General features: G+C 42.0%; 1 protein-coding gene across 1 annotated transcript in view; it reads left to right on the top strand.

Moving 5' to 3' along the window:
- Positions 1-13,421, top strand: part of FHIT (fragile histidine triad diadenosine triphosphatase) — a 493,316-nt gene that overhangs the window by 472,779 nt on the left and 7,116 nt on the right. The window contains exon 6 of the mRNA XM_082322071.1: positions 12,787-12,890. Coding sequence (XP_082178197.1) covers positions 12,787-12,888 — 102 coding nt within the window. The 3' untranslated portion in view covers positions 12,889-12,890. The remainder of the gene's footprint in view (positions 1-12,786; positions 12,891-13,421) is intronic.

Raw genomic sequence — 13,421 nt, 5'->3', positions numbered from 1 at the left:
TGAACACAGACAATTAAGAAGTCAAGTAGATGAGCACTGACAAAGATACTGAACTTTGTGGAAGATGATGGGCAAGATGCCAATTTTCCAGTGGAACAGATTTTGCATAGTATCAGTCAAACTTTTGTTTTATGAAAATCCGTGCTACTGTTTCCTAACTGAAATATATGAAGGGCCACTTGCTTTTTGCATTAGGATTAGCTGACATGAATACAAGGGTATGTGCAAACAAGAAAGTGACATTAGAGTACTAGTTTACATATATATAGAAGTTGTGTAAATGGCTTTTCTTAAAAGCAATTCACAAGATGTCATAGGAGAAATAAAGCTGTGAAGACAGTGTCTTCTGCAATTAAATGTAATGTAATAACGCTTATGGGTCAGAATGAATGAGGAGAGCTTGTGTGCCTTTGTACACCTCAGTACCTGCACAGCCTAGACCCTAGAAACAGACTGAGAACATGATATTTTTTGTGAATTTTTCTTGAAGGCAAGCTTAAAAAAAAAAAGACAGACCTAAAGAAAGGAGAGAAAAATGTAGCAGTAGACCTTCTGTGGAAGAAGTCTGCTTGCAAGGTACCCTGCTCTGATTTCAAATTGTGTCTAAATGAATAAAATTATTTTGCAAGTTGTCCACAAAGTGTGTGACTGTACAACCTATTCCCCAGTCAACTCCCTCCTGAAGGTGGGTGGGAAACCTGCAAATTCCTAGCCTGGCAAATCGAGATGAAGCAAGCTCATGCTAGATCCATTCTCACAGCGTTAAATCCACAAGTCTTTGACTGAGCTTCTGGAGTAATGTACAACCTCTTCTCAGCTGCGCCATGTGTTTTATTCATGTGTACTGGAAATTGCTTTCATTTCTGTTGATCTCATTGTTTCCTAAGGCATGAACAGACTGATTGAACTGAAAGCAAACAAAATTACTTTTTGTCTCTGAAAACTGGGAATGTTTGGGTTGCTTTTCCCGTCTTTGTACCCTTCATCCCCCCATGCTCCTGTGATCACCCCATCCGTGCAGTGCGGGATTTTCTGTAGCTCTGAAGCATGTTCTCTGAGTTATGGTGAGAGAAGGTGGTGATCTGCTGCCCGGGTATCATCGCAGGAACACAACTTGCAAAAATATTGCAAACAAAAAAAGTTCCCGTGACTTTTCCAGATGAAAATTTCTAAAATGTTTGTGCTCAAAGGTTTGAATGTTAATTCTGTCCAAAAGCAATGATACTGAAGTCTACATATTAAATAATAAATGTTATGCAAATGTAATCAATTCATGATTTCTGTATAGAAACATGGGGATGTCTGGGAGGTTGTAGCATAGGCAATGGAAACCATTTTTTCCTAGGCAGTTTAATAAGATTTTCAGTGTATTTTCATCAAAAACACCTTCCTACTAGTAGAAGCTATCAGTCTTAATTGCAACACGTATCCAGCTAAAATTAATTCTTCCCAAATTTACAGTCCCTTCACTGAAATTAATTGTAGAATATTATATTCCCAGGCTATTATCCCATCCCTGTTCTTCAACATGGGCATTATGTGGGTACAACTGTGGTCTTATTCCCCAGAAAAAGAATCTGAACAGAAGGCCAACACTGTAGCTTGGAAGAGGAGCAAATAGATTCCTCCTCCTCAAAGTGAAGGCAGCCTGTGCCCCTCTGCCCCCTGACAAAGCCACTGTTATCCCAGCCTTGAGTTTCACCAAGTAAATAAGGGCTCCTGTATTGGGCTCCTTGTCTGTGACTTTTTGTTCTTATTTGATTTAATGTACAAGTTGAGGTTCACCTGAGGGATGAAGGAACCTGCTTGAACAATACCAAGCTGTTCCGCACTTTTCCTCCTCTTCCATTGCCAGAGTCTTTCCGCTAATGCTGGGAGGGCAACGCAGCAGGGACCTCTTGCACAGCTTATGCCTCCTGCATCCATCCATCCTGAACAGAATCTGCTATGGATAAGACATCTTTGTGAAGTTTGTACAATAAGAAAAAAATATATTGGGCAAAACCCCATGTGATGTCCCTTAAGGAAACTTCCTGTGTAAGATTTATGGCAATATTAACTGACTGGAAAAACTGGAAGAGGTGATTGACCATCTGTAATCTCCAATTGTGCTCCCATATCTGGGTCTAGTGCCATCCACTGCCATTATAACATCATGAAGTGCGAGCCTCCACTGGGTTTTATAAATATTCTAGACATTGAAGATGGTTTTTTTTCCCTTTTACTGCTACTTTAAGAGATGAATATGCAGACTCTGGGGCATTTGCCCTTGACAAAGCTTGTCTGGTTCTTATGCCACTAGGTCAGTGGAATATCAATACATTCTTAATGCAGTCTGTCTTTTAGAGTTTCTTTCATTTCTCAAAGCAAGAGTAAATGTCATTCATATTGGCAGGTTATAATGGGAACATTGAGATACTAATTTTTAAAAATATACACAGCTTCTTTTAAATAGTCTTGGTCTCCCTCTTGTGTGTCTTCAGTGTGTCTGTAGCAATTACAAGGCTAGATATCCCTTAAGATGCTAGAAAAGGTCATTTTGTTGTCTTTTCTACCCCGTGCCTCAGTGAAATATTCATGGTACGGCTCAGGTATTGGGATTGGGTTTAATGTTTCGTTGCATCGCCATCTGTTTTGTTGTTGCAGTTGTTGTTGTTTTTTCCCTCGGTGGGGAGTGAGGGAGCGTGGAGGCAGCAGTGAGGGATCCTGGCATATGGGTCCAGACCTAATATAAAAGATGAGCACTGAATCTGCAGGAACAGAGTAGCTTTTCTGATCTGAGCTATTTTCTTTTTAACATTAAAAGACTTTCTGGCGAAAATCTGCCATTAGGCATGTAGATCATCAGTGGTAGATAGTCTCTGTGTCTCCTCAAAGGCTATGAAGCCACATTAAAGTAGACTTTTATATTATATGTAAAGTTCATTCATATAACTTAGCATAGGCATTGAAATAAAGCTCCTCACTGAGACAAATGGTATTAACAAGTTCCAAGGACATATTCAGTAGAGTTTTCCAGAGTATTGTGGTGGCTCAGTGGCAAAGGGCAGCACAGAGAAAGACTAAACCTGCAAGGGGATTCAGAGCACCAGGAGGGTTTTGCTGCATGTGCCTGAGTCCCTTGGCCACAGCCAGCCCCAACCGCCCAGCTGGTGGTGGTGCCACTTCTCGGTCACTGGACCTGGGGACAACTACGGTGACACAGAGACCTAACATGGAGAATGCCTCACAGGAGGGGCAGAGTGGGTTTCTCATAGATGAGTTTTAAGCTCCCTTGTAACTTTATTTTTACTGTAATGAGGGTGTTTGGCCCATAACGTTTCACCAGGATTTTTCAAATCCTTTTTGATCATCTTGCTCTTTTTCAGCATTTCCTTCTTACTGCTGTTGATTTAAATGTCATGACATTTTAAACATGACTTATTATAACAAAACAGTATATAAAACAATATGCTGCATAATAAATGCAGCTGTATTTTTTGGAGTGAATGTTAAATGAGAGCAATTTATTCCTCAACCTATTTTAGTACCTACTTATTGGCTGCTTAAATCCCAGGGAGGCAATCTGGGAGGCAAAGTAGCCTTGCATGTGCGAGGCTGAAAGCTAAAGAAGTATTTGAGGGATGCCTGGGGGAAAAGGCCGTCCTGGGGATGTAGCTTCATCCAGGAGTGCTGTGATCATGAGGAAAGCAGACAGGACCATCCTGGGAAGGTCTGTTGGTGGGTGAGGGGTCCCCTGAGAAGCACACAAAAAAGCAGGCTTTGAAACTCTAGTGGTTTGCCTCAAGCATGTGGTATGTGTCATTCTAGACATCTGAAGTCTCCTTAAAATCCTCCTACAGTCAGTGGAGAGAGTGACTCAGAGTATGAGTTACTCCAGGACACATTGACTGAATGTTTTCTTCTTAATTTCCGAAAGTGTTGGTGGGGATTTGTTTAATAGGAATAAGCTAATTCCCCAGAGAAGAAAAAATCTGCTCTCTGCTCTGCTATTGTGGGCTCTTCCTGCAGCTCCCAGAGACGTGGTGGAGGGTCAAGATCCCCCCCAGGAGATGGGGACACGCTCATGTCCCCCTGCACACTGAACTGGCTCTGTGCCGATGCCGTGGGACCTACAGCTGATTTCCTTTGTGCTGGCAGAAAAATACGAAAACAAATAAAAGTCATCAACCTCCCTAACACACATGTGTCTTCCTTGGCATGTCATGAGTCTTATTGAGTGTGCTCAGGGTACAGCAGATATTTGCCTAAAGTAAAGAAGATTAGCAGGGGCAGTTCTGACTTTGAAAATCACTGTGTCGGGAGCCAGAATACATCAGCCTGATACAGGTGCCTTGAGGTTATCTCTGCTCTTGGAGTGGGACATGCACATCACTCTGCAGCTCTGACCTTTTAGGAAAAGGCTTTCAGTCAAGTAATACATGCACCTGCATGAAATTTTTGAATCACTGACTCTATCCTTGATTAAAGTGCTTTTTCTTGATTAAAAATAGCCTTTTTCCAAATGAGTAATGTTGCATGGCAGGCTGTGCACACAGGATAACGTTTCCTCCAACATTATCACATTGATGACCGCCATTTCTTACCTAGGTCTCTATGCAACACATTTCTCTTGTGTAGGCAGCCCTCTCTAGCAAATGCCATTAGGAAGCTCCCCGCAATCATCTACCTTTTCTTCCCAGGTGAGGAAGACTGCAGAGGTGTTTATAATATTAACTGCTAACTAGGAGGATAATAGGCATGGTGAAAATATATCCAAACACATTTATAGATTCTTGCCTGAATTTGTATCAGGTTGTAAATAGCAGTTCTCCAAGTCTTTGGCAGGACTTCTCACCCCAGTGGATATTCCTTCAAGTATCTCCTTTGTAATGTGCTCACTTTCCAAGAATTTTATCTCAATTGGAGCCAAACTGGAAGTCTGTCAAGATTTGAGCTCTTCAGAGTAGAGTACAATCTACATATTTCACCGAATGGCAAATGTGTTTTCTATACAACTGTCATTCTGCTTGTGGGCTTACTTGTCTTTTATGCTTCCAAAAGCAAATTTCTTAGGATGTCTTTTATATTTATTCTTTTTGTTATAATTTTTGTATGCAGAATGGTTAGAAACTAGCGTTTGCAGAGTTTATTTTAGCAAAGCACTTAAACATATATGCTTAAGGGTTTTACTTAACCTTTATGTGTGTTTCCGCAAAATTCTCTTCATCCAAGTGCTTTGCTAAAAAGGGTGCAGTTATTCATATGTCCACGTGAAGTGTGAGGTTTAAGTCTTTCCCCAAAGTACAACAGTAACACTGAAAAAAATATTTCCAGTCGCTATGACAAAGAGTCGATAGGAGAAAAAAAAACCACACCACTCTAAAACACAGCTTTGATAAACAGAGATTTCCAATGGAATATATGCTTTGCAGCAATAACATCAGCAGCTGTGAGATAGTAGTGTATTTCATGTGGAAGTGGTAAAACAATTGGAGAAGGATTTTCCAGTAGATAGTTAAAAAATTGTTAAAGGCAACTTTGGCTTCTTCTCCACTCCTTAAATAACTCGGATTTAAGGCGGCAAGTAAAAAACCACCCCAAAATCAGGGATTTCTGATTCATGCAAACACAGATATCGGTATGATATAGAATCTTAAGCAAAGTCAGCAGATGAGAAAATTACAGGATATAGCTTTTTTCTGTAGGGTTCACTGTAAACTAGAGCAATTAAATTACAGTAGTCTTGTAGCTGTAATTAAATATGGAGATGGACCCAGAGATGCGGAAAGCACCGAACTGCCTGGGCTGCTCAGGCTGCGGAGCAATGGTAACGGTAGATCAGAAAGGGGTCCTGATCCCGTGGCAGCTGGTGGGGGGCAGCCAGGCCTCTTGCACCGTGTTAATACAATATCTTGTAGGTGGTCAAGGAGGACTATGCCACGCTTGTTCTCTGCCTGTGTTTTTGCCTTTCCTGGGGCCCTGCCCTGAGCAGTTGCAGGGGGGATACCCAGCTGGGGCATGCCCAGGGCTGTGGGAGCTCCTGCAATGAGTACCCCCAGGTAGGTAAAGCAGGATTTAGGGCCATGTGATTGCAACATCGCTGAGAAGCTGAAGCTGCTTTGTGAAACCGCTGTTGCATCCATTATTTTTTCATTTCACATTGCTAGTCAAGTCGAGACTCAAACCACAGTTGAAGGCAAATGGGATGGAGACAGGAGGCATGGACTGGCAGAGGAGGCTACCCACCAAAAAAGCTGACACTACTTTTAGCAAGACAGCAGAGGGTGAGGAAAGAGTAGAGCGTAGCAGGAGGTACAGATAATAGCAGTAAATGTCACATTTAATTACATTATGTGGAGGGGTGGAAATGAAGTCTTACTATGAGGATATAAGCTAAATATAAAGAGAAGTGAAAGGAAAGAAAGCACCGGGGGAAAAGAGGGCAAAGGAGGCAATTCAGGAATCAAGTTGATGTAAAGGCAGTACAAGAGGAGGCACAGATGGCTGGAAGTCACCACCAGCACTAGGAGGTCCTTTGTATCACCAAAAGAATGAGGATCTATAGCCAGCTCAGTCCTCAAGTTTTTCTCCTATGTGGTGGGATGCCTGGGATGCAGCCCCCAGCATCTGCTTGCCACAGTGCAAGAACAGGGCACAGATGTGCTGTGGGTGTGCGTTCATCATGTGGCTGTGGGTCCGTAAGGGAGCTGGAGGAAGAGGTGTGTGTAGCAGTCCTGGGATTGTTTTTGTCTCTGGGAAAGGGTTGCCACTGGAGAGAGGCGATGAGACTTTCAGCCTCCTCATGGTCCACGTGTTAATCTAATGCTGAAATACCAGTCCACAGATTTCACCCAAGTGTGGGAATTGAGTATGGAAAAGATGCCTGGATATCCCAAGGTGTGTTGGTAATAATGGACGCCACCAGCTGGGTAATGCCTAATGTCTGATGTAAACTGCTGGCAGAAATTTGTTTGGGGTTTTTTTTTTAGCTGCTGGTTTTGATAATATTATGTCTTATAATCGCTAAGGCAGTTGAGTTTTGTTGTGTTGCAATGGTTTGGTGTAATTAGTCTCCATCACTATGATTTTTCTTTTCGTTAAATGCTTTGGAGGTTATAAAATCTTAACTATCAACAGTAAATATTCACGGAGAGTGAGAATAGTGCTAACTACTGTAAAAGCTTTTTTCCCAGTACTTTTGGCTAGTGCTTTATATTAACACAGGTTGCTTTTCTGCTGGTGCTATGGCATAAGTAGAACAAACCATAATATAGATGTTACTTCAAGCAACAGCCAGTCCTAGACCCAGGCCCCCTATAGTCTGCTGCATTGAGAATTCTGGGCTCCTCCGCAAAGGGCAAGAAAGAGAGGTTCCCCAATGCGAATGTGTTATAAAACAATATTGTGTTTCCCTTAAGAATTGCAGCGATAAAAACGTAGACCATTCTGCAGCACTAACAACTTTAATAAAATAACATAAAGCACAGCTGTCAGGTCTGCCATCATCTCACACTGGGAGACATGAGTGAGAAAACGAACGCTTCTCACAAGCAGAAATATTCAAAGAGCTTCACTGTTTACAAGTAATCAAGACTGACAGTCATAGATTATTGGTGGAAGAGCATTTTCTGCTTGAGGTGAAAGAAGAGGATAATTTATCAGGAAGCCCAAGAAGTCAGACATCAGTAATGATCTGCTTGAAGAAGGGCATATCTTGGAAATAGTGCGTTTATTTGTACTGCAAGGCAAGAGGATGTACTAAGTTATAAACAAGAGTCTTAGTGCTTGAAGAATGTTGAACAGATACAGTGTGTAATTTGCTGGGCAACTGCAATTAGAGAATTGACTAATGTGTGTCTCGGTGCTTGTTCAGAATATTAAAAGAAAAAGTTAGCACAATAGAGATTGGCTAAAAGAAACGTTCATGCTCTCCCATCCTATCATCTCAGAGTTATCTGAGCTATGCTAATCTGGTCGCTTACCTTTTTGTTAATGCATCCGCTTCTGAGACGCTCCTGTAACACAACAACGTGTTTGGCTTCAGAGAATTTGGGGCTTTCTGAGTTTTGCAGTAGAATATTTTGTCTATCTGGTGTGGTGCTTTTGCATCACTTTTCTCTTACAAAAACAGGCAAAGTACCAGCAGTTTTAAAATGGTACTTGGAGCTCTACGGAAAAGGTTTTATGGACTGCCACCTGTCCTGTCTGTGCCTTGGTATGCAGTCTGACCTGCAGTGATGCAAGGCTCCGTGTAGGCAGACCCCGCTCCCAGCACCTATGCCATGTCCTGCAGGAGGAATTGCTGTCCAGATACCAAGAAATGCTGCTTCCTTCCTGGGGTGCAGCCTGGAACAGAAGGGTTTGGTTAGAGTCAGAAGATGAAGCTCATATCAGTATAAAACACCACGGAGATCCATCCCTTGTAGTTTGGTATTCATTGTCTTTGTTCCTGCCAGGCTCACCCAAAGCTTGTATTTTTTTTTTTATTTTTTTTTTTTTTTTAATCGTTATAGCTTTCTAATTCTTCTTTCTTTCACTTGTTGTAGGATTGTGTATTTTAGTCTGTATTTGACCAACTTTGGCTAACATTACCATAACATTGCTGAGAACAGCCTGTGCTTCCCCACTCTTCTCCTGCTGCTATAGGGGACTTGGGCTTCAGAGGAGACAAGAAGTCTTCCATTACCCACCAAAGAGTGCTTGTCAAGAGAGCCCAGTGTGCCTGCAGAGCTCTGCAAAACCCCCTGGTGGTGGACCCGTCACCCCATGGATGTCCCTGAAAGACCCTGAGTAAAATCTGTCCCCTTTACTTCAGTGTTTTGCACAGAAGGGACTCTTGCAACATCACTATGTGCTATTTTCATCTCACTTGAAACAGCAGCTGCTTATCACAACTGGGAATGCACACATTTGCTTGGGAAGGGATTCTGAAGGTGAGCAGTTTCTTCTAGAGCGTCCATTGCAAGAAGGGCAAAGGTTGTTGTTTAGGGACCTTTGGGTAATATGGAAGCCCTGTCCCAGGAACCGTGGAGAAGGTAGCAAAAGTGTTTTTGAGAGGATGTGGATCAGTCAATCTCCACCAGGGAAATTTGGGCAAAACACCTCTCACAGAAAATCATGTAAGGCAGATGATGTGGGGCTCTGGATTTTTTTTTTTTTCTTTTCAGAGCTTGCAGAATTAGAATTGTTGTAGGGAAAGTATCACAGACTTCAAGCTAGTCTGTGTTTGAATATCTCTATCTGAGTAAGGATGTCAGCTCAAGTTCTCCAGCTTTTTCTGACTGGGGAAAAAACAAGGGGAAATCTTTTTACAGATGGATAGCTGGCAAATAGAGATATTTTTTCCCTTTGCTTTGAGCAGAACCTTGGAGTGTTCTCAAGGTGCAGGAGAGCATTACTTCCCCTGTATAATCCAAACTTTCAATAGCATGTCAGATGTTTGTGAAGATGCACAGTTGGGACTTGCATGTGAATATGAACACACTCCAAGGCACAGAAGTCCCTTAGAAACAAGTATCGACTGTTACGTTTGTTTCCCACCTGAATTCTAAATCAATACAATTTAATATTGAAATATGTATGTTCTTCTTCCCTGAAAGTAGCTTTCCAACTCAGTCAAAATACTATGGAGAAAAGTTTAAATAAAGTAGCTCTTGCTTACTGGGGCCCTCACACGGAGATCTGAACCTGGTTGAAAAGTACCTTACATAAGAACACATGAAATAACTAGCTGAAACCTAACCCATCCATGATCCCAATATCTTGTCACCATTGGAGACCACTAGCAGATGCTATGAGAAGATTTGAAGAACCAGGCAAGTGCACAGATGTGCGTCCATCGTGCTCTCCAGCCTCCATTAATTTGTGACATGCAGAATCTCTGAACTAGAGGTGGTATCAGCAGCCCTTAATTTATTTATCTTCCATTTATTGGTACTGTTGATCTTGAACCTGCATCATGTTTAGCATCCAGAACATCCTCCGGCAAGGTTATCCATAATTTAAGTATTGTGCTTCAAAGTGGGTAGCTATACGGTTTGGTTTGTAGTGGAGCTGCAGGATGGTGGCAGCAGAGAAGGGCAGGCAGCCACCAGAGGCAGTTTTCCAAATCTCCACGGTGGTGGTTAGATAATATCAGAAACTAAGTGGCATTGGGGTAATCACTGCTTATGGCCCTTCAGAAATTACACAGCAAGAGGTGTGAACACAGAATAGTCCTGGAATCCTGGTTGTGTAGAAATAGTAATTTTATACTGAAATAATATTCATCTATAAGTCAGGTGAACAATGAATACATTGCCCATGGTTAGTGATTTAACACTGCAGTCTGTTGTTTGTCATACCCAACGTGTCCACAAAATGTGGATACGTTTTTTCAGTGCGGGAGCCGCGTGAACGCCGGCCGCGGCAGAGCCCGGGAAGGCTGTGTTGAGCGCTTTCGTGCCAGGCTGGGGCTTGCTGTGTGGTACTGTGGGCTGCGTACCGGGAGCCAAGGCTGCTGAAGTAGGCTGGGTTTCCAGGCCGGTTTCAGAATTCATTGCAGCTCCCCACATACCTGTTTTAACCTGAAGTCAAAGATTGATTATTTTTAAAGGTTAGCAGTTATGTAGCAAAAGAAACCTCCTTTGCCAGCTTTGAGAAGTCACCATGGCCTGCGACTTCACACGGTTTTAATTTAGACAACAACAAACAGCCATTTCAGGATATGCCTCCTTATTACTGTTCACTTCAGTTTCTTTGAACAGGGAAAATAAAAACTACAAGTCAAATCCCAGCTTTACTGGTCTCCTCCTGGAGTCAGCTCTCACCTGGGTTTTGCAGAAACAGGATAGCAAGGGAGAACAGCAGCCAAATCACGTCACTAAAAGCACTTCTTGCAGGTTAAACAAGGAGACCTTGAGGAACAGGGGCTGCCCTCCCTTGCCTTCTAGCTGTTGCCTGCTGTATCTCCTGCTGATGCTAGGTCGAATGAGCAAGACATTGCTTTTTTAGAAAAACAGCTCACACCTCAGACAGACAATTGATTTACCACCACTTGGCTCGTCCTGGTGCATCCTCTTGTGAAGTGTAAGCACTCGCAGTCCATGGAAAGTACAGGATGATGTATGCGGTTTCCTATAACTCCCTCTCATTGCTAGCTCAGCTGTGGTGCCTATACACCGTATAGGTGTGTACAGTGGGGGAGAACAGGCACATGGACGCAAAGGATGTGTGTGACAGTGTGTGTGCTGTACCTGTTCCTGGCTTTTAAATCTTTCTCCATAATACTGTAGCATTATTACAAGATAGATTTATAACGCACCTAGAGCTAATGTAACAATGGAGATTAGTCCTCTACTAGTCGAACAGTAATACACTTTAATTTGCCTACAGCTACTGTATTGTATTGGCATGAAAGGAAATAGCTTTCTAATGCAGCTTCATCTGCTGAGCAGGAAGAAATCTGTGCTGCAGAATGTAAAACTACATAGGACTATAGCTGGCAGCAAAATTCAGAGTAGGAGAAACACAGCACAAATAAAAGTATTTGTGAGTTGGATGTATGCTAACAATCCTAGTTTATTGCTAAACATGCCATATACAGTAATGCAGTTTGCCTGGCAGGTTCAGTATTGCTTCATCTTTGTTTTTCACTACTTCATCTTCTGTACTAAAATTTGTCCAGGAATAAAAGGTGTAAATTCATTAGTTTCTGACTTTGTGACGTTAAAAAAACGTTGATGATATAATTTTCTTCAGAAGTACTGATGCTGTTAATGCAATCTCTGCTGTGCTCTGTACCTAGAGACACACTGGGAGTCTCAATACTTAAGCCATTAATGCAAATGTTTCTGCTGTTTGTTGTAAGCGTAGTCTTCCCTTGATGAGTGGCAGGCATTCTTTGAGTGAGCATGTGTACAAATAGTCACCCAAGTGCTGGCACATTATATTTACCATAAAATAGAACTCCCTTCTTCTGGAGAGCAGCAAAGCCATCAGCTTCTCTCTTCTTCTGGAGAGGCAAAGGATGTGTTTGAAATTGTCACGTCTGAGACAATAACAATACTTACTGCATATGGGATAGAACTTTTTTTTTGTGGGCATATTATGCAAGCGAGATGCAAAAATTAACTGTTTCACATACTTTTGATATTTTTTTCCCCACTAAATCGCTAATGAAATATAGTTGTGCTTAAAAGAACAAGTTTTGCTTCTAGACTAGGGATGTGTCTCACTTTCAACAAGGGCAAGGAAGGACTAACAACTTGCATGCAGGGAGGGAGTGTCTCTCTTCTGAAAACTACCAGTATAAACTGCCAATGGGAAACAGCTGCAACAGGGCCTTGTTATCACAATAGGTCTTTGATGGGAAAGGTGGCCCCATGGGCAGAGGAGAAGCCAGAGAGAAAATTTTACATGAATTACTGACAAGGTTTCCAGGCAGCTTCTGCCAAGCTCACTCCACGGATGTAATGGGCACTTCAAAATACCTGAGTGTGTTTGTTATCCTATTACCTACCAGCTTTGCATCAAAGACTTGCAAGGTATCTGACCATCAACTCACAAAGGTGAACTCTGTCACTGCCTATCAGTCACCCTGGCACCTTGTGTTATCATCATAAATCCATCAGAGACAGTTAACTACTGTCACCACTCTAAACCAGTAACCTTCACCCTTCATCTCTTCGTCACCAGGTCCCTCCATCCCGCGGACACGTGGAATAGTTAGATTAGTCACGTACAGGCATACCCTCAATTTGACAGTAAAACTGGAAAAAAAAAAATAAACAAACTGTTTTTTTTCTTCTTCCTCCCTCCAAAAAGTTGCAACGACATGACAAAGAGGATTCCTCTGACAAGTGGAGGACAGAAGAAGAAATGGCAGCTGAAGCAGCAATTCTGAAGAAGTATTTTGGGGAAAATTAAAGGTAATGATTTACATATTAACTTACTTCTGCAACACCCAAAGCTCTGTTCAGTGCTTTATAGGCTTCTTAAGGACAGAGGGAGAATATGTAGAACAGAACAAAAGAAATGAATGCTCTCAGGTTTGTGTTGTTTCCAAAAGGACACAGTACTCCAACAGTGGCTGAAATAACATGCTCCTCCTTCAACAAATCGGCACCATCCTTGAGTATTTACAAAATAGAGACAGCAAAATATAACATATCTGAAAATCAGAATCATCAGCAGTTACTTCAGAGGAATGTCTAACCTAACATATCCTCCCTGCGTTTTTAGAACAGAAAATAGCCTTGGTACCTCCATGATGAGTTAAAAACTGCTGTGTCTGTGTACATCCAGATATGCATATGCACATATACATACAAAATCCCAGCAGAATTCGGACTGTAGAGTGGATAAGCAAATGCTAACTTTATTTGGCAGATCTTAAATCATCTGATCAGTTCAACTTTCAAAATTAAGCCTGCTGGAAAACTGCCTGTTCCGCTAAATCT

This window comes from Platalea leucorodia (assembly GCF_965183815.1).
Source record: "Platalea leucorodia genome assembly, chromosome: 9".
NCBI lineage: Eukaryota > Metazoa > Chordata > Aves > Pelecaniformes > Threskiornithidae > Platalea > Platalea leucorodia.
The sequence above is the reverse complement of the archived record's forward strand: the minus strand, read 5'-3'. Positions and strand labels throughout refer to the sequence as shown.